A 22,077-nucleotide genomic window follows, 5' to 3' on the forward strand; every position below is an offset into this window, starting at 1 on the left:
AAACAGTGACAAGGGTATCTGTAATTGGTATGTGGGGCATGGATAACGCCACAAGACATTACAAATTTGTCATTTTTTGTGTTTGCCATCTCACTATGGAAAGACAAGCCTTGATTTATAGTCAAGTTGGATGAACTCTCTTGGAGCATATGAACAGTAATTCAAAGTTTGTGAATTGTCTAATTGTGTACCCACGCAACTTTCTATATTTATTCCAGTAAGCTATGTATTAGACACCATAAATAATGTATTACTGAATGAACATGAGGAAAGGACAGTGCATTTTTAATATGTTTCAAAGAACTAAAAAATAGTAAGGACCAACTTAAATCATTACGGATAAATTATTTCTTGAGGGATGGCGTATAGCTCGTGTGATTGCATTCTCACTGATTCTATGAAGCGCTCTGGGTCAGTATTCACAATTCCACACAGTATCGGGCTATAGATGTATTGCAACACCAACATCAGTTTTAATTATTCCAATGCTGAGGCATTATACTCCTAATCTCTAGTTTCATTCTGTTTGCTAATCACAACCTTAAATCTATAAATTATGTAAAATACTCCTATGGCCTAATCCTTCCCCCCTTTTTCTGGATTACAAATTGTTATTGAGATTAACCAGTGGTTTTTGTGACACACAATGTCCTTCTTAAAACTGAGGGATCCTAACCATCACTATCATCAGCTCTTTCTGACAGGAACTCCACGTTAAGTACTCCACATGCAGACAGCCTAGAAACGGGCTGCTGTCTAAATGTAAACAGGTCTGCGATTGGAAGAAATTGTTTTTAAGTTATGCTGCTAAACATTTCTTGACTGAAGATTTTTTTTTTTTTACTGGAAGGTCTTGCAGCCGTGAATAATCACTTGGACTCATGTCATGGATATTAGCCTGTTGTTGTAAAGCCAATTTACCACCAACTCCTCCATCCCTCTAAAATACAGGACATGGTGCATTTTGTCTTCTGCTGTGCTAGCTTTATATTTGTGCGACATACCAACATGTGTAAATACAACCTTTCTCTCCTTCCATTGCACACCTAACCATGAAAGGCATCCATGTGTGACATGATTGGTCAGGGAGGAGTTTACTATGGGGCTTATTTACAACTCCTGTGCGCCGCCAATGCGTCACATTTTGTGATGCACTGACAGAGCATACTGCAGGCCCATATCTAATCTACAAAGCCACACAAAGCCAATTTGCATGGCTTTTCATGGCCTTAAAGATATGGTGTAAGGCAACGCAACATAAGTCACTGCCTTGCCTTACACTGCTTCAGGGAGGCATTCCATGGGTCTTGCGGTGGGTTTTCCAACACAACATCCATGGGTTTTGATGAATTCCCAGATTTACAAGAATTCGTAAAGCTGGGAATGTGTCATAATCGTATGCCTCACCAGCGGAGGCACAACAAGGAGAAATATCTTTATTTCGCCTCATGTTTTCCTCTTTCTATTTGTGCTGCATTCTGCAGAACACACAAAAAGAGGAAAAAGCCTCCACTGGTTGTTTTTGTGCAGGAAGGTGTTCCATCCTGCACAGAAACAATCCTGTCTGCGAGGCAGGCATCCTTGCACCGTGGTGCAAGGGTGTCTGAATTGGCACTAGGCAGCCCATTGTACACCAGCGCAGAGGAAGAGGATAGAAATGTGGTATATCTTGTAGATACAGTGCATTTCCGCCCATTCCCTGTGGCACAGGGAAGCGCAGCCTGGTCACTGGCTGCGCTGCCGAACGCCACAAAGCTCGTAAATAAGCCCCTTTGTTTTGGGGTATTTGAATAGCAAATTTAAATTGCACTATAAGGTTTTCAGTAGTTCTGGGCCCTTTCATGCGGTGGCTAAAGAATAAACTTGTTAGTGTGAACAAGTAACACTAATTAGTTTGTGCTCTGCTTTCAGATATGCAGGAACTGCAGTGAAAAAGAAGTCTGTTCTCCTTGCCTTAGACGGCACTGAGACATCCCCAGTAGCCTACTCTAGATGTGTTGCTTTCCAGAAGTCTTTTCATTCTTTTCTAAATAGCAGTTACTAGTCTTTACAACAGCTGAAAGTAGTAAAGCATTTTAAAATAACCAGACACAGCACAGTGGTAGAGAATGAGCTTCGAATTGCTCCTACACTCTCAATGTTGCCAATTGTGATTTGCCTTAAGTGTGAACTGGGAAATGTTCAACCAGAACCTGTCTGAAAATATTTTTTAAAAACAGTAACTTGTGGAATGCAAGAATTAATCTGTCACTGCTGATTACTCAGATGCAGTCTATCATTTATGCCCACTGTGCCACTCTTGAGATCAGCCATATGGAAATGCAACTTGGTCCTGCTCTAATAGGAAGATTCCTGCCAGGACTGCCAGACCATGGCCCCTCCTAACTGGAACACAAGGAGGCCAAGATTGGCTTAGGCCTTTTTGGGCCTCCTAAGAGAGGTGCAGCTTGAGCCCAATGGAGCAGTGAACACAGAACACACATCTCACCAGACCTATTTTATGGAACTGCACATGAAACTCCAACATTGGTGTTTTGATGATATTCTGAATTCCTTCTCGGGCCTGCTTGTCTACAATTGGAAAATGAAGTGTTGCTGCACTTTTTGTAAAAGGTCCTCTTAAACATAATGAAGGAGAGACAATCTTGCACAGCTTCAAATAATACACAAGGAACTGAAGATCTATCAGTTGGAACACACTGGGTAAGGAATATCACTGGAATGGTAAATATCAGATAGGTAAAAGCTGTGAAAACCAAAGGTACCAGACAAGACAACAAATGACAAAATAGCTTGTCTGAGGGGAGGTATTTTGTTAGACCTATAACACCAGTGCATAAGCATATTCTAAACCTCAAAAAGTACCACTAGGCTGTTTTCATGTAAGGGAAGTCTAATTGATTAAATAATTCTCTTTTGCCTTTTCAATTGAGTATGAACTGCTTAAAGTGAGTATGATCTGCTTCTCTATAAACAGTGACAAGGGTATCTGTAATTGGTATGTGGGGCATGGATAACACCACAAGACATTACAAATTTGTAATTTTTTGTGTTTGCCATCTCACTATGGAAAGACAAGCCTTGATTTATAGTAAAGTTGGATGAACTCGCTTGGAGCACATGAACAGTAATTCAAAGTTTGTGAATTGTCTAATTGTGTACCCACGCAACTTTCTATATTTATTCCAGTAAGCTATGTATTAGACACCATAAATAATGTATTACTGAATGAACATGAGGAAAGGACAGTGCATTTTTAATAGGTTTCAAAGAACTAAAAAATAGTAAGGACCAACTTAAATCATTACGGATAAATGAGCAATGTTTGATTGTGACAGAACTTTACCAATGAAGCAAACCCAATGCCTATTTTTTTAAATAGTGCCATTGATGGTCTGAATTAAATGATAGATTGGGCTTCATTCATTTCTATTTAATAAGCTTGTGCTGCTCGATGATGTGTCTTTTTCTCAACTAGTGTGGAGAAGTTTATTATGAATGTCACTACTTTACCTATGATGCTGTAGTAACTGTTTTCTACTTGACTTGCAAAGTACAAGGCTACTGATAACAATAAGAAATACATGAATGATTACTTCTATTAGTTAATGTATTGTCTTCAGCATTGGTCTGCGACATCTAAGAAGGGACTTGTTACAGATACCAACTTTATCTTTGAGGTGGAGATGCCTTCATACTAGGTATTTCTACTTGCTTCATAACTTCAAACATGACCCTTTGACTTTCCCCTGATTTTTAGTAACACCAACGGGTTGGATACTACACTCTTCTAAACTAGTCCAAAATAGTGTGTAGTTTTTGGATATTTGAATGCATTTATGAACCTTGCCATCCTTTCCTGAGAATGATGGGTAGGACTTTGATGCAGATGAACTTCGCCTTCCTTGCATTTCATATCACTGAAGGATTTTCTTAGTGTTTATGTATTGGAATTGGTTCACTACCAAAAGTAGTAATAACACTTAACATTAAATTTAAATGTCTTTTTGTCAAACATTAATTTTTACTATTTTTTCCACACATAATGGTGCATCAAATCAAATCAAATCAAAAACATTGATAAAGCGCGCTACTCACCCGTGAGGGTCTCAAGGCGCTAGGGGGAAGGGGTTACTGCTGCTCGAAGAGCCAGGTCTTGAGTTGCCTCCGGAATGCGAGGTGGTCCTGAGGTTGGTGGGGAGGGAATTCCATGTCTTGGCCGCCAGGTAGGAGAAGGATTTCCCACCTGCCGTGGTGCGGCGGATGCGAGGGACGGCGGCGAGTGCGAGGTTGGTGGAGCGAAGCTGACGGGTGGGCGTGTAGAAACTGAGGCGACGGTTGAGGTATTCGGGTCCCTTGTTGTGGAGGGCTTTGTGTGCGTGGGTGAGGAGCCGGAAGGTGATCCTTTTGTTGACGGGAAGCCAGTGCAGGTGTCTCAGGTGGGCGGAGATGTGGCTGTAGCAGGGCATTAATTTCACTCGCTGCTGTTCTCAATATCTAAGTATTTTTCTAAGTATGTGTGCCATTTATTATGGCACTGGAGCATGAGCTTAACTCAACTCAATTTGCCAAACAAAATTTAAGTCAGCTTCTTGCAACCTACTTGATATTAGTAATGGCGGCCATGAATTAAATTTAGCATTGCCCATGCTCTTATTTATAATTCACCTAGTTAGTTGATCACTAATTGTGAGTCATTAGATATTTGTTTCTAATAATTTTACTCTCTGCATAAAATAAGTACACATCTTTTATGTATATAGTTTGTGCTCACAATAGGTTCTTAGAGGAAACTCCACTGGGGTTATGATTTAAATGAAAAATGTTCTCTAAGTTTAGAAAAAGTCCTACCAGGTTACCTAGTAGGTATACATTAGTTAGTAATAGGAGACAGGGCAATTAATTTCCTTTACTGACTGATTGTCCAATATCATTTATAGAACACCTGCTACAACCTCATTTGTTGCCTTTTTGTGTCATTGTTAAACTAAAAACAGAACATGGTCATATTTGAATGAATCTAATTGTTTCTTGCCAGTGTTCATATAGTTCTGCCATTTGTATATGCCGATTTCAGTAGTTTTTAAAATATAGGCTGGGCATTTTATATTTAATGTACCTTAAAGTAAAGACAGATAGGTCAGAGATCATAAATAACCTGGAATATTGATGCCAACAACAAATGAATCTGTGCAGATATTAGATACCTGGAAATTAGTATAGTGTATAACATCATTAGGATTCCATTTATGAAAGGTAGAAAAGAAAATAGATCAACTATTTGAGAGCCAGAGCACTATCCCCTTGACATTATATGGGCGGGTAAATCTTGCTAAATTGTCCCCATTACTGAATATAAGAGAACAATTCTGAGTATACAAAACAAAATTACCAGTTTTGTATGGGTCTCAAAAGGTGTCAGGTTTTCATGGAAGATAATTAAAACAATACTAAAGAAGATTAACCTTGCCAGCTAAGAAGTTGTTAAACATTCCAAATTATTCTGAGATAGCCCCAATATGGAAATCCCCATGAACTCCAGAATTTCTGAAGATCAATTTAGTACACCACTAAGAGAAGCAGGATTTGTGAAATTAAAATGAAGACAACTTCTATGCGGAAATGATCTTCAAAGCTTGGACAATCTGACAAACAAAATGAATGGAAATCTATTAAGGATTAAAAATGAGTAATTGTCATCACTGTAAGAAATAAATGCTGGTCAGCAGTATGCAAGATTCAGAGCAGATGCAATTCCTATGAAAAAAGGAGTAGCTAAATGGTTTAAGGATTAAGTGAAGCAACGGATAAAACCATGAGGGCCTTATGTAGAGTATGGGAAAGGGACTTGTCAACGTTAGAGCTTGAAAACTTATGAAAACGTATCACAAGTATCTATGTGCATGCTTTATTCTACAGTACAATCTTCTTCACTAAGGAAAAATTGTTGTTTTACGCTGCATCTGTAGGAGGCTGGCCTGGTTTGTAGTGGTACCAAGGGGTACTTACACTCTGCACCAGGTCCAGTTATCCCTTATTAGTGTAGAAGAGGTGTCTAGCAGCTCAGGCTGATAGAAAAGGGTAGCTTAGCAGAGCAGCTTAGGCTGAACTAGGAGACGTGTAAAGCTCCTACTATACCACTGGTGTCATATGCACAATATCTTAAGAAAACACAATACACAGTTATACTAAAAATAAAGGTACTTTATTTTTATGACAATATGCAAAAAGTATCTCAGTGAGTACCCTCAGTATGAGGATAGCAAATATACACAAGATATATGTACACAATACCAAAAATATGCAGTAATAGCAATAGAAAGCAATGCAAGCAACGTACAGTCACAATAGATTGCAATGAGAGCACATAGGTATAGGGGCAACACAAACCATATACTCCAAAAGTGGAATGCGAATCACGAATGGACCCCAAACCTATGTGACCTTGTAGAGGGTCGCTTGGACTGTAAGAAAACAGTGAGGGTTAGAAAAATAGCCCACCCCAAGACCCTGAAAAGTGGGTGCAAAGTGCACCTAAGTTCCCCAGAGAGCACAGAAGTCGTGATAGGGGAATTCTACAAGGAAGACCAACACCAGCAATGCAACAACGATGGATTTCCAGACGAGAGAACCTGTGGAATAAGGGGACCAAGTCCAATAGTCACACTCAAGTTGTGAGTGGGCAGATGTCCAAGAAATGCCAGCTGAGGGTGCAAAGAAGCTGCCAACGGATGGTAGAAGCTGTGGATTCTGCAAGAACGAAGAGGACTAGGAACTTCCCCTTTGGAGGATGGATGTCCCACGTCGTGAAGAAGCTTGCAGAGGTGTTTCTGTGCAGAAAGACTGCAAACAAGCCTTGCTAGCTGCAAGGGTCGCGTTTAGGGTTTTTGGATGCTGCTGTGGCCCAGGAGGGACCAGGATGTCGCCAATTGCGTGAGGAGACAGAGGGGGTGCCCAGCAAGACAAGGAGCCCACTCAGAAGCAAGCAGCACCCGCAGAAGTGCCGGAACAGGCACTACGAAGAAGAGTGAACCGGAGCTCACCCGAAGTCACAAAGGAAGGTCCCACGACGCCGGAGGACAACTCAGGAGGTCGTGCACTGCAGGTTAGAGTGTCGGGGACCCAGGCTTGGCTGTGCACAAAGGAAATCCTGGAAGAGTGCACAGGAGCCGGAGCAGCTGCAAATCACGCAGTACCCAGCAATGCAGTCTAGCGTGGTGAGGCAAGGACTTACCTCCACCAAACTTGGACTGAAGAGTCACTGGACTGTGGGAGTCACTTGGACAGAGTTGCTGAGTTCCAGGGACCACGCTCGTCGTGCTGAGAGGGGACCCAGAGGACCGGTGATGCAGTCTTTTGGTGCCTGCGGTTGCAGGGGGAAGATTCCGTCGACCCACAGGAGATTTCTTCGGAGCTTCTAGTGCAGAGAGGAGGCAGACTACCCCCACAGCATGCACCACCAGGAAAACAGTCGAGAAGGTGGCAGGATCAGCGACACAAGGTTGCAGAAGTTGTCTTTGCTACTTTGTTGCGGTTTTGCAGGCTTCCAGCGCAGTCAGCGGTCGATTCCTTGGCAGAAGGTGAAGAGAGAGATGCAGAGGAACTCTGATGAGCTCTTGCATTCGTTATCTAAAGAATTCCCCAAAGCAGAGACCCTAAATAGCCAGAAAAGGAGGTTTGGCTACTTAGGAAGGAGGATAGGCTAGCAACACAGGTAAGAGCCTAGTAGAAGGATTCTCTGACATCACCTAATGGCCCTGGCCACTCAGAGCAGTCCAGTGTGCCAGCAGCACCTCTGTTTCCAAGATGGCAGAGGTCTGGAGCACACTGGATGAGCTCTGGGCACCTCCCAGGGGAGGTGCAGGTCAGGGGAGTGGTCACTCCCCTTTCCTTTGTCCAGTTTCGCGCCAGAGCAGGGCTGGGGGATCCCTGAACCGGTGTAGACTGGCTTATGCAGAGATGGGCACCATCTGTGCCCATCAAAGCATTTCCAGAGGCTGGGGGAGGCTACTCCTCCCCAGCCCTGACACCTTATTCCAAAGGGAGAGGGTGTAACACCCTCTCTCTGAGAAAGTCCTTTGTTCTGCCTTCCTGGGCCAAGCCTGGCTGGACCCCAGGAGGGCAGAAACCTGTCTGAGGGTTTGGCAGCAGCAGCAGCTGCAGTGAAACCCCGGGAAAGGTAGTTTGGCCGTACCCGGGTCTGTGCTAGCGACTCAGGGGATCATGGAATTGTCTCCCCAATGCCAGAATGGCATTGGGGTGACAATTCCATGATCTTAGACATGTTACATGGCTATGTTCGGAGTTACCATTGTGACGCTATACATATGTTGTGACATATGTATAGTGCACGCGTGTAATGGTGTCCCCTCACTCACAAAGTCCGGGGAATTTGCCCTAAACAATGTGGGGGCACCTTGGCTAGTGCCAGGGTGCCCACACACTAAGTAACTTAGCACCCAACCTTTACCAGGTAAAGGTTAGACATATAGGTGACTTATAAGTTACTTAAGTGCAGTGGTAAATGGCTGTGAAATAATGTGGACGTTATTTCACTCAGGCTGCAGTGGCAGGCCTGTGTAAGAATTGTCAGAGCTCCCTATGGGTGGCAAAAGAAATGCTGCAGCCCATAGGGATCTCCTGGAACCTCAATCCCTGGGTACCTCAGTACCATATACTAGGGAATTATAAGGGTGTTTCAGTATGCCAATGTGAATTGGTGAAATTGGTCACTAGCCTGTTAGTGACAATTTGTACAGAGAGAGTATAACCACTGAGGTTCTGGTTAGCAGAGCCTCAGTGAGACAGTTAGGCATTACACAGGGAACACATACAAATAGGTCACAAACTTATGAGCACTGGGGTCCTGACTAGCAGGATCCCAGTGACACATAACAAACATACTGAAAACATGGGGTTTTCACTATGAGCACTGGGCCCTGGCTAGCAGGATCCCAGTGAGACAGTGAAAACACCCTGACATACAGTCACAAACAGGCCAAAAGTGGGGGTAACAAGGCTAGAAAGAGGCTACTTTCTCACAGCATCACTCTTACTAAATGCCTCCAAATCCAGCCTTATATTGAAAAGTAGGAAGAGGGTGTAGAAGATGTGAAAATATGCAAGCTGGTGACATACATTATTAGTCTGCCTTTGGCACAGTAAGAGCAAGACAGGTTCAGCGGTTTTTATCAAAACGTGAAGGTAACCCCAATATTAACTTTATTTGGTATAATTGAAGAACGTGAATTAATTATTTTATTTGATGCATCTGGCAAGGCATCAGATTTGCAAAAGATGTATTTTGACTGCCTGTCCCCTGTGAGAAGATTGGCTAAAGCAATAAAGCAAATGTATAATTTAGATATACAATGCTCTACAGTAAAGAAATTCTGGAGTAAATTGGATAATTGGCCAGATTATTGAGATTGGAATACTGAATGTTCAATGATTACACAAGATCATTCCCTTAGCTCATATTAATATGGTTTTATTTGCGATGTCCGCAATCGTTAATGGTATGTACCATTTATTGAAGTGAAAACAGGAAAAGTATCAGCAGAGACATGAGGATTAAAAAAAAACATAGGGAATTGATACAGTCAACATAATTTGTGCAGCCCACACAAGTGGTTAGCATAAATTAGGTTGTTGCATTTTGAGGTCTGGGTTTTCAAAGTGCATCTGTCAAATGGACTGTTTAGACCTGACATCCTGGGGGTGGTGTTGCATCAAACGGTTTGCTTCCACTCCGCACACTTTATCGCTAACCAGTGCTAAAGTTCTTGTGCCCTCTCCTTCAGACATTGTAAAAATTGGCCTACACCTGATTGGCACATTTAATTTACTTGTAAGTATCCAGTAAATGGTGTTACATGTACCAAATGATACTAGTGAGCCTGCAGGACTCATTGTGCCAATCACTAACGCAGAGGTCTTCAAACTTTCCGATGCGAGACTGCCCTGTAAAAATGTCAAAATTCTGACAGGGGGTCGTTACCTGAATTTCTAAATTCTGGAATTCATCATTGACAACCATAAACATCCCCAATTCCCACTGCAAATTATTTTTACGGTGGGAAAATAATTTTAATAATGTTTAGCAAACCAAATGCTAGTAGGTGACTGTGATTCTGCTTAAGAAGCTTACCACACAGCTCAAACAAAAAGTCTCCAAAAAGATTTACCCCAAAATGCACAATGGTACTTTTTTCACAAGAAAAGCATAATTTGGCAAAACTTATTCAGGTGATTACAACTTCCTAAACTAATGTGATGGATGTGTCTGTTTTCCTCAAGAGAGATGGTCAATCTGTGGTTGCCCCTCATTCATACCAGTTTTACACCCAAATATAGCAATAGGCAACACAAAAGTGACCTGTCCTGCTATGTAAAAAACCTTCTACTGTGCAGCAACATGTGTTGCTGCTTCTTGGTAACTTTTGAACCGTTTGAGCTATACCGAAATTTATTTGTTGTTAAAATCTGATTATTTTGAAAATTACAGATTATGTGGCAAATGCGGCACATCTGTAATTATGTGAAAATCGCTGTACAATCATATGATTCCAGTGTCCCTGGGTATAATCGCTGTAATGCATGGGCTGCAACTTTAGTGCACGGCAACCATGGAAAACCATACTATATTTCATGGGATGCTGACGGCTTGGCTTTTACAACTGCATGGAACTGGAGGTTGTTGAACATCATTCATCATAATTAAAACATACCATTTACAATCATTAATGAACAACTGTAAGGTCATTTCTTTCAAGCAGGCAGGCACCCTGACAAGAAGGCTTCTTTGGATGCCTGCCCCTCCCTGGTTTCACTTAACAGGAGACTCACTGAATGACAATTCAGCTGAAGCTTTTTAAAATATCTAAATTAACTGTCCCAGGACAATTGCTGTTTTGGATTCTAGGCAGAAGTGGCTGCGGAATGCACACCCCCCTTCCGATGACTCCACGGACCCCCTAAAGGTTGCGACCCACAGATTGAAGACCTCTGCTCTAAAGTAATCTTTTCAGACATGCCTCAGGCCTGCCACTGCAGCCTGTAGTGCAGTTTTAAGCTGCCATTTTCGACCTAGCGAAATAAACGTTTTGCCAGGCCTAAACCTTCCTTTTTTTTAATACTCATAAATCACCCCTAAGTTAGGCCCCAAAGGCTCATTAGGCAGGGTGCATTGTATTTAAATGTAGGACATGTGGGTTTAAGTAGGATGTTATGTTTAATTCTAGGGGAGGAAGTGGTCCCTTAAACTTCTTTCAAACTGTTTTTCTAGAGAGGGTTTCATTTTTAACTAAATGAAAACAAACGCTTCTAGTTTATCAAAAACTGACTCCTGGTTATATCAGTCTGCTGCTGTTGTTGACGTCAGTTTTAGATCTTTCACTGCCAGGTAGCTAAATATAAAATAATGGGAAGCTGAAATGAAAAATGAATAAAGCAAGTTGTTACTCTGTGGGACTATAGCACATTATGAAGCCTCAATTAGTTAAGGCACTGCAGGAAACCATGTGTAACCAGAAAGCCACATAATTAAAGCTTGGTTGGTGCAGCGGAGAATAGTGACTTGTGTATTTTAAGTGCTACAAAGCACAGCCACTGACAGAAAGCACTGTGATTATGTAAGTCATTATTTTATAACTGCATTACACACAGTATAAAATAAACTACTGCTTCCAAAATATAGATTTTAGTAATACCCAGACCATACTTAATACACTTTTATTTACATAACTGTCCATTCAATGCCTCTTTAGGGGGCAGTAAACACTATGTAAATCCAATTACAATTAAAAGCACGCACCTCACAGTTCAGCTGTTAACTCTTTTTACTACCACTCAAAAAGAATACATCTTTGTCATCACAAAGCTTCTAGTGATTGGCTCAATTAAAGCAAGTACCAGCTCCCAAGCATCCTTTTCATTTGCAGATTGCCATTTGCTTTTGCAGAGGAGCTGGCAGCACATATTTGCATTTCTTTCAGGCGAGCAGGAACCCAGACAAGAAGGCAAAAAGTTTTTTTTAGATGTCTGCCCCTCCCTCGGTTTCACTTAACAGGAGACTCACTTGATGACCATTCAGCTGAAGCTTTTTAAAGTATTGAAATTAACTGTCCCTTGACAGTTGCCGTTTTGGATTCTAAGCAGAAGTGGCTGCGGAATGCGCACCTCAATTCCGATGACTCCACAAACCCCCTGAAGGTTGAGACCCGCAGATTGAAGACCTCTGCACTAAAGTAATCTTTTCAGACATGCCCCAAGCCTGCCACTGCAGCCTGTAGTGCAGTTTTAAACTGTCAGTTCAACCTACCAAAATAAACGTTTTGCCAGGCCTAAACCTTCCTTTTTAGTACTCATGAATCACCCCTCAGGTAGGCCCCAAAGGCTCATTAGGCAGGGTGCATTGTACTTAAATGTAGGATATGTGGGTTCAAGTTTTACATGTCCTGGCAATGAAAAAAACCTATAGTCATTTGTCACTACTGTAAGGCCTATCTCCCTGGCTATTTTCCTACATTAATCATTTCCTCCATATGCATTACTTAGCTATTTTCATATTTTTTTCATTTCTACCCATTATTATAGGTTGTTTTGGTTTAATAAGTTCTAAGCAGATTTAGGCTTCTACATATGTACATTTGTATTTAACTCTATTTATATGGCCCTTGTTATTGTTTTTTTTTTTTTTTAAATAGCTTGATTTTCTAACCCCGATTATTAAACTTTGGGGCAGGTTTAAGAGCCCCAGCGCCTCCACATTAGCGTCACTGTTTTATGCTAATGTGGCCCAACGAGGCCAAAATCGCTGCACCAAATTTACAAAGTGGTGCAATGCATCCATAGTGCCATTTCGTAACCCTTTGCGGTACATTATGCCTGGGCCAGGCATAATGTATGCAAAGGGGGCGTTCCTCCGTTGAGGGTGGCAAAATAATGGCACAAAGAAATCTGAGAATTTTTTTGTGTTAATGTTTTCACCACATTTAACCCCTGCTCAGAGCAGGCGTTAAAAGGAGGCACACCATTGTTTATAATGGGCCTTAATGAGCTTTGCAGGATTAGCATAAAAAATGTTGATGCTAATCCTGCAAAGCTCCCAACTAATGTCAACAATTGTGATGATACTTCCCCTACTACCACCATGCTGCGCCACACACATGGTGGCGTTAGGGGGGCGATAAGGGGTGCAAGAAAAGTGGAGCTGCACTGTTTGCAGCACCTCGTTTAATAAATCAGGCCCTTTGTTTCAGACCATAGATTCTGCTGGGTCCCCTACCAGTAGTAAGTCACATGAATTGCACACTGCACAGTCTTTTTTCAGTCACTCCTTCAGTGTGATTAATTCCTTACTTTTTTCTGTTACAGGGACCCAAGCTTTCCTGCCTAGTTTTGGGGTAATTATTCCACTTGGATTTGGTTTCAGTCTGTCCTTCAGTCTTCTCTTTTTTCTCACTAGTATTTCATTTATTTTTAGAGGACCTACCTTGCTCTTCAAATCACTTACTATCCTGATGATGACCATGTAAATGCCTTTCGGGTTGACAAGCAGTCAACAGTAAGGGGCATAAAGACATTCTATTACTAAGCTGGTCCACTAGGAGCTGACATGATTACATTCAGCCCTTAAATTGGACTCTCGCATTGTCTATTGCCTATTTTATGATTGTCTTTTGTATTCTCTCACAACTACACTCACTTGCACTGTTTGATCACTTTATTTCTTAGAGCACCATTGTTGTTTGTGTACAATGTATGTCATTTGGAGTTATTAACAATTTTATGTCTATAAAGGATCTTTCTACTGGATACAGATCACTTTGGCATTTATTGGCTTATGATTGTACTTTTTGATAGGCAACTACTCACAACATGAATTAGGTTAAATTAATCCTAGAGGGTTGTTGCTTTACATCTTTCAAAAGTTGCCATTTTTTGTCCTCACCATTTCTGTCTGGACTGCTCTGCTGCTACCAGAGGATTGCCCTTCTGCTACCAGAGGACTGCCCTGCTGCTTGAGGACTGACTTGATCCAGAGAGGGCTGCCCTGCTGCTTGAGGATTGCCAAGCACTGAACCTTCCCTTCATCCCAGGCTCCACTGAAGTAACTTGAAGGGTCAGTTGGGCTGACCTCCTGTCTGATCTACAGGGGCACAACATGTTTTAGGGGCCTCCCTGCAACTGACCAGCCGACCTGCTGAACTAGACCTTCCAGCCCTGCAACTGGACCAACCTGAGCCCTGCTGGCCTCTTCTGAAGTGAGTTCCTGATCCCCAAGATGTGCCTCCCCATGTCCAGGACCCTTGGCTAGCATCAATTGAGCTCTTCCTGTGAAAGAAGGATGAAATTCTGAGATTTTGGGCTCTTTGTGACCCCAAATGGGCCTGTTCATGCCAAGACTCTACTGGCCGCGACGACCGTCAGTGGGAAGCACAAGTGAACCTGAGCCTGAACCAACAACCACAGCCTGGAGTGACCACCAATCAGAAGTTCCAGCAACAGCTCTCCATGATGCCTGACCATCTCTTCACGCTACAGCAATGGCAGCCGCAATGCATGGTCTATTCTTGTGCTACAACAATGACCACCCACAACGCTCTCCCTCCTCCTCCTCGTGGCTTCCTCCACTGCGAACGGAACTCTTTGCGCCGGACTTTGAGAAGGTAACTTGTGCAGCTGGACTACCCTGGTCTCTCGATCCAGCCTGTGCTCCATTGAATTTGGTCTCAACTTGTCACTTTCCCTTAGTTTAGCATGACCAGATGACCGCTTGTGGCTCATTGTATTTTTTAGGCACTATCTCTACATAAACAACAAGTTAATTGAATATATACAGTTCTACTGATTGGATTTTTGTCATTCTAGTGTCATTTTATTTATAAAAATGTACTCTATTTTTCTAAATTGGTTTGGGATGTTTCTTGTGTTGTGTTTTCAGCTTATTACTGTGTGTGTGCTACATACATTTATAACACTTAACTGCCTCTAAGTTAGGCCTGACTGCTTTTTTTCCATGCTACCAGAAAGTGAAACACATGTTAATTTCGTGATGTTTGTGGTTCACTCAGACAAGGATTGTGGTTATTGCCTGAGTGAGGCTTCCACCTCCTCCACTAATAACCCAATTTCTTGCAGTGACCTATTGCTTACAATATACATAAAGTAGGCTTTGGGTCTGCTCTTTTTAACCACCGTCTTTCTTTGCCAATGCACTTTCAGCGATTGGCCTGAGACATTTTCAGTCACATCTTGGCTCTGCAAAATGTATCCCTCACTTAATACTATTAGCTGGTAAAGTGTAGCCTTCTACCTCTACTCCGGTGCTTGTATTAAACTTCATGAAGGACTACTGGACAATTACAGCCCTCCGTGTGCAATTGTACAGGCTCCCTCTCATGTCTCTCACTCTAATGTGTTGCATGCATAAGCACATTAAACCCAGAACTATTGACTTTGTCAATGCTTGTTGTAGGAGGAAGTCAATAAAAGAAGAATGTTGCAAGCAACTAAATATACTCTTACATCATGCAAAACCAACGAAATGTGAAAAACTGTGTCAACAAGTGTGAAAAACAGGTTTGTCATTAATAGTGTTATTAAACAGGCTCTGGTAAAACCCATAAGTCTCGCCTTTATATTGTGAGTGTCAGTCAATTGACTCTGCCAATGCATGCTTGAAAAAGTCATTAAAAAATATGTATACACTTTCATGGCATATCAATTAGAATGCTTGTTTGTGCATACCTCATTCCTGCCAATGCACACACAGACTGCCGTAGAATCAGTTTTCATCACCAAAAATCATCCCAATATGGCCGCTGGTGCATAGTGCATGCATGCTTCATGACGTAACGAGGCATGCACGTGTTGTGACTCACCAGCTGACATTTTTAAGCTTTTGTTTTTAAGATTAATTTTCGGTTCGAAGATGGCCGAGAGCAATCGAGCAGTAAATTAAATACCAAAATACTCTTGGCCATAACAGCTCTGCGACACAGACACAGGTGCATGCTGCTGAGTAAAATGATAGTGGATTTGAACCAGCTCTGCTTCCTTTGCAATCAGAGGACATTATGAGGTCATGCTGCTCCATGCACATTCAGAGATTGTGTGCTTGCAGGAGCCTATCTATCAACAGAAGTGCTGGAAGTAGAAAATAATTACTCAGGGGCCTATGAATTTGAGGTCAGCTTGTGGCAGCAGAAACGGAGTGGAGCCAGGACGAATGGAATCATTAGGAGTGGAATTCATCAGTCAACATATACATTTATTTTATAAAAACCCAGCACCAAATAAATTGGTAACATAGACAAATGGGATAGTAAAGCTGTTCTAGTTTACTTAATTGATCACAAACGGTGCCTTTTAAAACATATTGGGGGTCATTGGGGTAATGTGGCGTCCGTACCGCCAACAGGGTGGCGGTACGGAGGCCCTTATTACGACCGCGGCGGTAGCGCCGCGGTCGCACTGCCGGGGCCGGCGGTTTACCGCCGTTTTAGCCCCGGCGGTGATAATCCGCCAGGGCAGCGCTGCAAGCAGCGCTGCCCTGGGGATTATGTCCCCCCTACCGCCAGCCTGTTTCTGGCGGTTTGCACCGCCAGGAAGAGGCTGGCGGTAAGGGGTGTCCTGGGGCCCCCTAACAGGGCCCCGGCCAGCTTTTTACTGTCTGCATAGCAGACAGTGAAAAGCGCGACGGGTGCAACTGCACCCGTCGCACGGCCGCAACACCGACGCCTCCATTAGGAGCCGGCTCCTATGTTGCGGCCTCATTCCCGCTGGGCCGGCGGGCCCAAACTTGGTTTGCGCCCGCCGGCCCAGCGGGAATGTCATAATGGGGGCCGCGTGAGTGCGGCCGCCAATGCGGCCGCACGGCGGTAGCCGCCCACCAAGGTCGTAATGACCCCCTGTATTTAAGGCACCTGCTGCAGAGGTCTTTGTGTACTCGGCAATGTCCAGGGTCTAACAACCATAAGACCTCTCTTGTGGTTAATGTACTTAGAGAGATCACTGAGTGGTCTAGTCAGAGGTTTGGCTCATTATAAAATTTCACAAAGTCTTAATGTACTTCCAGCAAAGCACGAATTGTACCATGAACATCAAAGACTGGAATCTAAAGAATATAGGGCAAGATGTATCAAAGGGTTTTACCCATTCTGTGTCTATGGGGAAATGTGTTCGTACATATGGCCCATTGTTCGGTTAGTTACTGCTTTTGATGCAGAAACCCCTGCCTCCAGGTCACAAGTTACAATTCTTGCACCAGGGCTTAGTGAGTATTTAACAGGCATCAAAGAACTGCATGGAAACCGCAAGGCATAAGTTTAGAACCATTCTGTTTTTTTTAATCGATGTTTCGTTATCGTAAGGTTGCTAAAAATGATTCCTTTGGGCAGTAATAAAGATTTATCAATAGCTGCTACATAAATGGTTATTAGTTAAATTCATCATAGCGACATATACGTCACACATCCATACAATGTATGCACATCGCTTCAATTCAGAGAAAGGAAAAACAAGAACAACCTGCCTCAACCCAAAGCTTATCTCTTAACCACCTAGGAAGCAGCATGCTGAGTGTGTTTGTTTCCTACATGGCAGTGGCATCAATGTGTTAGGCTCCCCTTGGTCTCAGCCAGGACTTAATTGAAATAAAATGAGTGCTGGTGGCCCTTTAAAGGAGGCATTTTTGTGGGGGCGAGATGGAACTGAAAGTAAGAGGCATTTTTCACCTCTTGTCGGTCGAGGCTCTAAACACAAGGTAGACAAAGTGTGGGTAACTTCTGAATGTGTCCTGCTGTCAGGAAACTACACCACGAAACCGTGGTGAAACGGAAAATGAAGCTCCCCCTGCAAAATGTGGTGAGGGGGCCCTTAGTCGCCCATATCTCACAGAGCTATTCATTGGCTTTGGGCTGAATGAAGGAACCCCTCCTCGAAGGACTGGAGGCCCCCTGAGGAGTGCCTCTCAACCGCAGGGGATGCAGGGACCAGAGATGCGCCCCTTTCAGGAAAAAAATATGGGAAACAATCTACACATTTCAAGGGGCGGCTGCATCTGGCTCAATTATAGCTGTCCAATCCCGTTGTTTACACCACTGAGCAACAGTGCAGCAGGTGTGGCATGGCCTAGGAGTGCTGGGGGGCATTGTAGGGCCAAATATACTTGTTTTTCACTACCAACCCAGGAGTTGTGTCTTGCCTGCACCATGACAATGGCACTCTGCGGGCATCTGTGGTGGTGGGAACGGGTTGCACTGAATACAAGGCGCGCGGATGGGTGAGCCGCGTGTGCTTTGGCCTAGGCTAAGATGCTGCGTGGCACCCAGGAAGTCATGTAATCATCCAGGCCATTGCCCGGGCGTGTCTCGGCACTCGCCCTTTCCCTATCTTTTGCCGCGGTCCCTCCACCCGGATCCCAGGCTCACTCACCTCCGGCCCTTGCGGCAGGAGAATCTCCGAATGGGCGCCATCGCCTTCCTCTTTGGCGTCCTTCAGCCCCACGGCCGGCTGCTGGAAGGCGATCTTAACCATCGCGGCTGCTGCGCTCCTGGCTGCCGCCCCGGCACAGGTGCCTCAGGAGTCTCGACCTGAAGATGGGCACTGATCACGCTGTCTGCTGACGCGGTCTCTCCAGGAGGGATGCTGCTGATTCTCTTCCGCCGACTGCTCCTTCTGCTTCAGCAGCTGCTGATGCTGCGCTCTCCTTGGTGCTGCCCTCCACTCTCTAGCTCCCCCCGTCACTGTTCCCCGTGCCCTCGCTCTCCACTACTGTTGAGAATGCGTCGTCGCTGCAGCCTTCCCCGGTTCTGCTTTTCTTATAGCTGTCACCCGCTGTTCTTCCTGTTGCTTATGTTCCGGTTGCAACACTTCATAGAAATACCGCGATGTTGCTGCTTTCGGCCACACCTACTCTTTATGCCAATAGTCTTTCTCACCTGCCGCCGCCCCCCCCTGCTGTTTCCATTCTACCCCCACCGTCGCTGCTCTTCCTGCTTCCTTTTGATCTCCTCCCTACGGCTGCCCATTTGGTCCCTGGTTCTCTTGCGTCTCTTTCTGCTGCTCTCCCTACTCTTGCCCTTTCTGTTATTTCTTGTCCCTCCTTTGTCGGTCTCCTAACTCTTACTCATTCAGTTGTCTCTCTCCCTAGTCTTGCGTCTCCCTCTTCTAATAAATATAACCGCTGTTCTCTATTCCCATCTTCCCGCCTCTTCCCCAGCAATAGTGTCCATCGAGAAAGAAAGATGCACCAACGCCCCACCCCACAGGCATGGGCCTAGCATGTTTCACTTTGTTAAATTCTTACATTTCTCTTCCTCCCAGACATTTCGTTTCTATTAATCTGGATCTCCACGAAGGAAGTGAGCTAGATATCTCTTTGCAGCCAGCCAGTCAGCTATTCAGCGATCACTCAGAGCTCACGTCGGATTCGGTCTCAGATAAGGGTGTGCCTGGATTGATGCTCTGCAGGTTACCTTTGGGGAAGAAGGGTATTACCTACAGTGACACTTGTGTGTGGAAAAGGCTTCTTTATTGGAAAACAGGTGCACTTACTATCCCAAACCCTGTCTTTTGCCTTACAAAACCTTATACCGCACTATGCAGCCAGTCACCTAACAACACTCACCCCCCTCTCAGTACTCCTTGAACTGTTCAGACTGTTTACTCCTAGTTGAACCTAGTTCCTATCAATTAGAGCCTTTCGATACAACAAATGAACTTGCAACTAGCATAACTCTTAACCCCTTCGCTGCCAGGCCTTTTCCCCCCTCAGATGGCAGGTCTTATTTTGGCTGTTTAGGGCAGTTCGCCCTTAGACCCTCATAACTTTTTGTCCACATAAGATACCCACGCCAAATATGCATCCTTTTTTCCAACATCCTAGTGATTCTAGAGGTACCCAGAGTTTGTGGGTTCCCCTGAAGGAGACCAAGAAATTAGCCAAAATACAGCGAACATTGTGTTTTTTTTTCAAACAAATGGGAGAAAAAGGCTGCAGAATAAGGCTTGTGTTTTTTTCTCTGAAAATGGCATCAACAAAGGGTTTGCAGTGCTAAAATCACCATCTTCCCAGCTTTCAGGAACAGGCAAACTTGAATCAGAAAAACCCATTCTTCAACACAATTTTGGCATATTACTTGGACATACCCATCTTTACTGTTTTTTGTTCTTTCAGCCTTCTTCCAGTTAGTGACAGAAATGGGGTGTGAAACCAATGCTGGATCCTGGAAAGCAAAACGTTTCTGAAAAGTAGACAAAATTCTGAATTCAGCAAGGAGTAATTTATGTAGATCCTATAAGGCTTTCCTGCAGAAAATAACAGCTGAAATAAAAAAAACGTTGAAATTGAGGTGAAAAAAAACTGCCATTTTTCTCCATTTTTTACTCTGTAACATTTTCCTGTGATGTCATATTTTTTAAAGCAATATACCGTTACGTCTGCTGGACTCTTCTGGTTACGGGGACATATGTGGCTTGTAGGTTCATCAAGAACCCTAGGTACCCAGAGCCAATAAATGAGCTGCACCTTGCAATGGGTTTTCATTCTATACCGGGTATACAGCAATTAGTTTGCTGAAATATAAAGAGTGAAAAATAGGTATCAAGAAATCCTTTGTATTTCCAAAATGAGCACAAGATAAGGTGTTGAGAAGCAGTGGTTATTTGCACATCTCTGAATTCCGTGGTGCCCATACTAGTATGTGAATTACAGGGCATTTCTCAAATAGACGTCTTTTTTACACACTGTCTTACATTTGGAAGGAAAAAATGTAGAGAAAGACAAGAGGCAATAACACTTGTTTTGCTATTCTGTATTCCCCCAAGTCTCCCAATAAAAATGGTACCTCACTTGTGTGGGTAGGCATAATGCTGGCGACAGGAAACACAACATGGGCACATCACATATTTACATTGAAATCTGTAGTTTTTTTTGCAAAGTGCCTAGCTGTAGATTTTGGCCTCTAACTGAGCCGGCACCTAAGGAAACCTACCAAACCTGTGCATTTTTGAAAACTAGACACCTAGGGGAATCCAGGATGGGTGACTTGTGGGGTTCTCAAAAGGTTATGTTACCCAGAATCCTTTGCAAACCTCAAAATCTGGCCAAAAAACACATTTCCCTCACATTTTGGTGACAGAAAGTTCTGGAATCTGCGAGTAGCCACAAATTTCCTTCCACCCAGCGTTCCCTCTAGTCTCCCAATAAAAATGGTACCTCACTGTGTGGGTAGGCTTAGTGCCTGCGAAAGGAAATGCCCCAAAACACTATCTGGACACATCAAAATTATCAAATACAAAACTACCTGTTTTTGCGGAGGGGCACCTGGTTTTTGGTCTTGGGCTCAGCAGCCATACAGGGAAACCTACCAAACCCAGATATTTCTGAAAACTAGACACCCGAGGGAGTCCAGGGAGGGATGACTTGTGTGGATCCCCCAGTGTTTTCTTCCCCAGAATCCTCGGCAAACCTCAAAATTAGCTAAACAATCACTTGTTTCCCACATTTCTGTGTGGGATCACCGCACCAGGACAAATTTCCTACCACCCAACGTTCCTCTCAGTCCCACAGTAAAAATGAACCCTCACTTGTGCAGGTGGGCCAAGTGCCTGTGACAGGGAAGAGCCAAAAACATGTCAAAATTGAGGGGGAACCAAAGCGAGTCCAAAAGGGCAGTTTGAAAAAAAACATTTTTAGGTTGACAAGTGGGGCAGAATTTTTATTGGTATAGATGAGACAATGCTGGGTGGTAGGAATTTTGTGGATTCCTGCAGATTCCGGAAGGTACCATCACAAAAATGTCGAAAAATGTGTGATTTCTAGCAAAGTTGGAGGTTTGAAGGGCATTGTGGGTAAGAAAATGGTGCAAGTTGCATGTGAAGCACACCACACTGGACTCACCCAGATGTTTAGTTTTCAGATGTGTCTAGGGCTTGTGGATTTCTCTACATGGCACGGTCCCAAAGTCCAAAAAGTGCAGCCCTCACCATTCCAAGTCGGACAATTTTGAGAGTTAGCCAAGCTCCCATGGCCCAAATGTAAAACCAAAGCCCAAAATAATCAAATGT

The 22,077-nt window shown here is 43.6% G+C and overlaps 1 protein-coding gene across 1 annotated transcript in view; it reads right to left on the reverse strand.

Moving 5' to 3' along the window:
• ITM2C (integral membrane protein 2C) overlaps window positions 1-19,462 on the reverse strand; it is a 188,236-nt gene extending 168,774 nt beyond the window's left edge. The window contains exon 1 of the mRNA XM_069213407.1: window positions 18,442-19,462. Coding sequence (XP_069069508.1) covers window positions 18,442-18,543 — 102 coding nt within the window. The 5' untranslated portion in view covers window positions 18,544-19,462. The remainder of the gene's footprint in view (window positions 1-18,441) is intronic.
• Between the last annotated feature and the right edge of the window lie 2,615 nt (window positions 19,463-22,077).

The sequence above is a fragment of the Pleurodeles waltl genome, chromosome 11, assembly GCF_031143425.1.
Source record: "Pleurodeles waltl isolate 20211129_DDA chromosome 11, aPleWal1.hap1.20221129, whole genome shotgun sequence".
NCBI classification, from domain to species: domain Eukaryota; kingdom Metazoa; phylum Chordata; class Amphibia; order Caudata; family Salamandridae; genus Pleurodeles; species Pleurodeles waltl.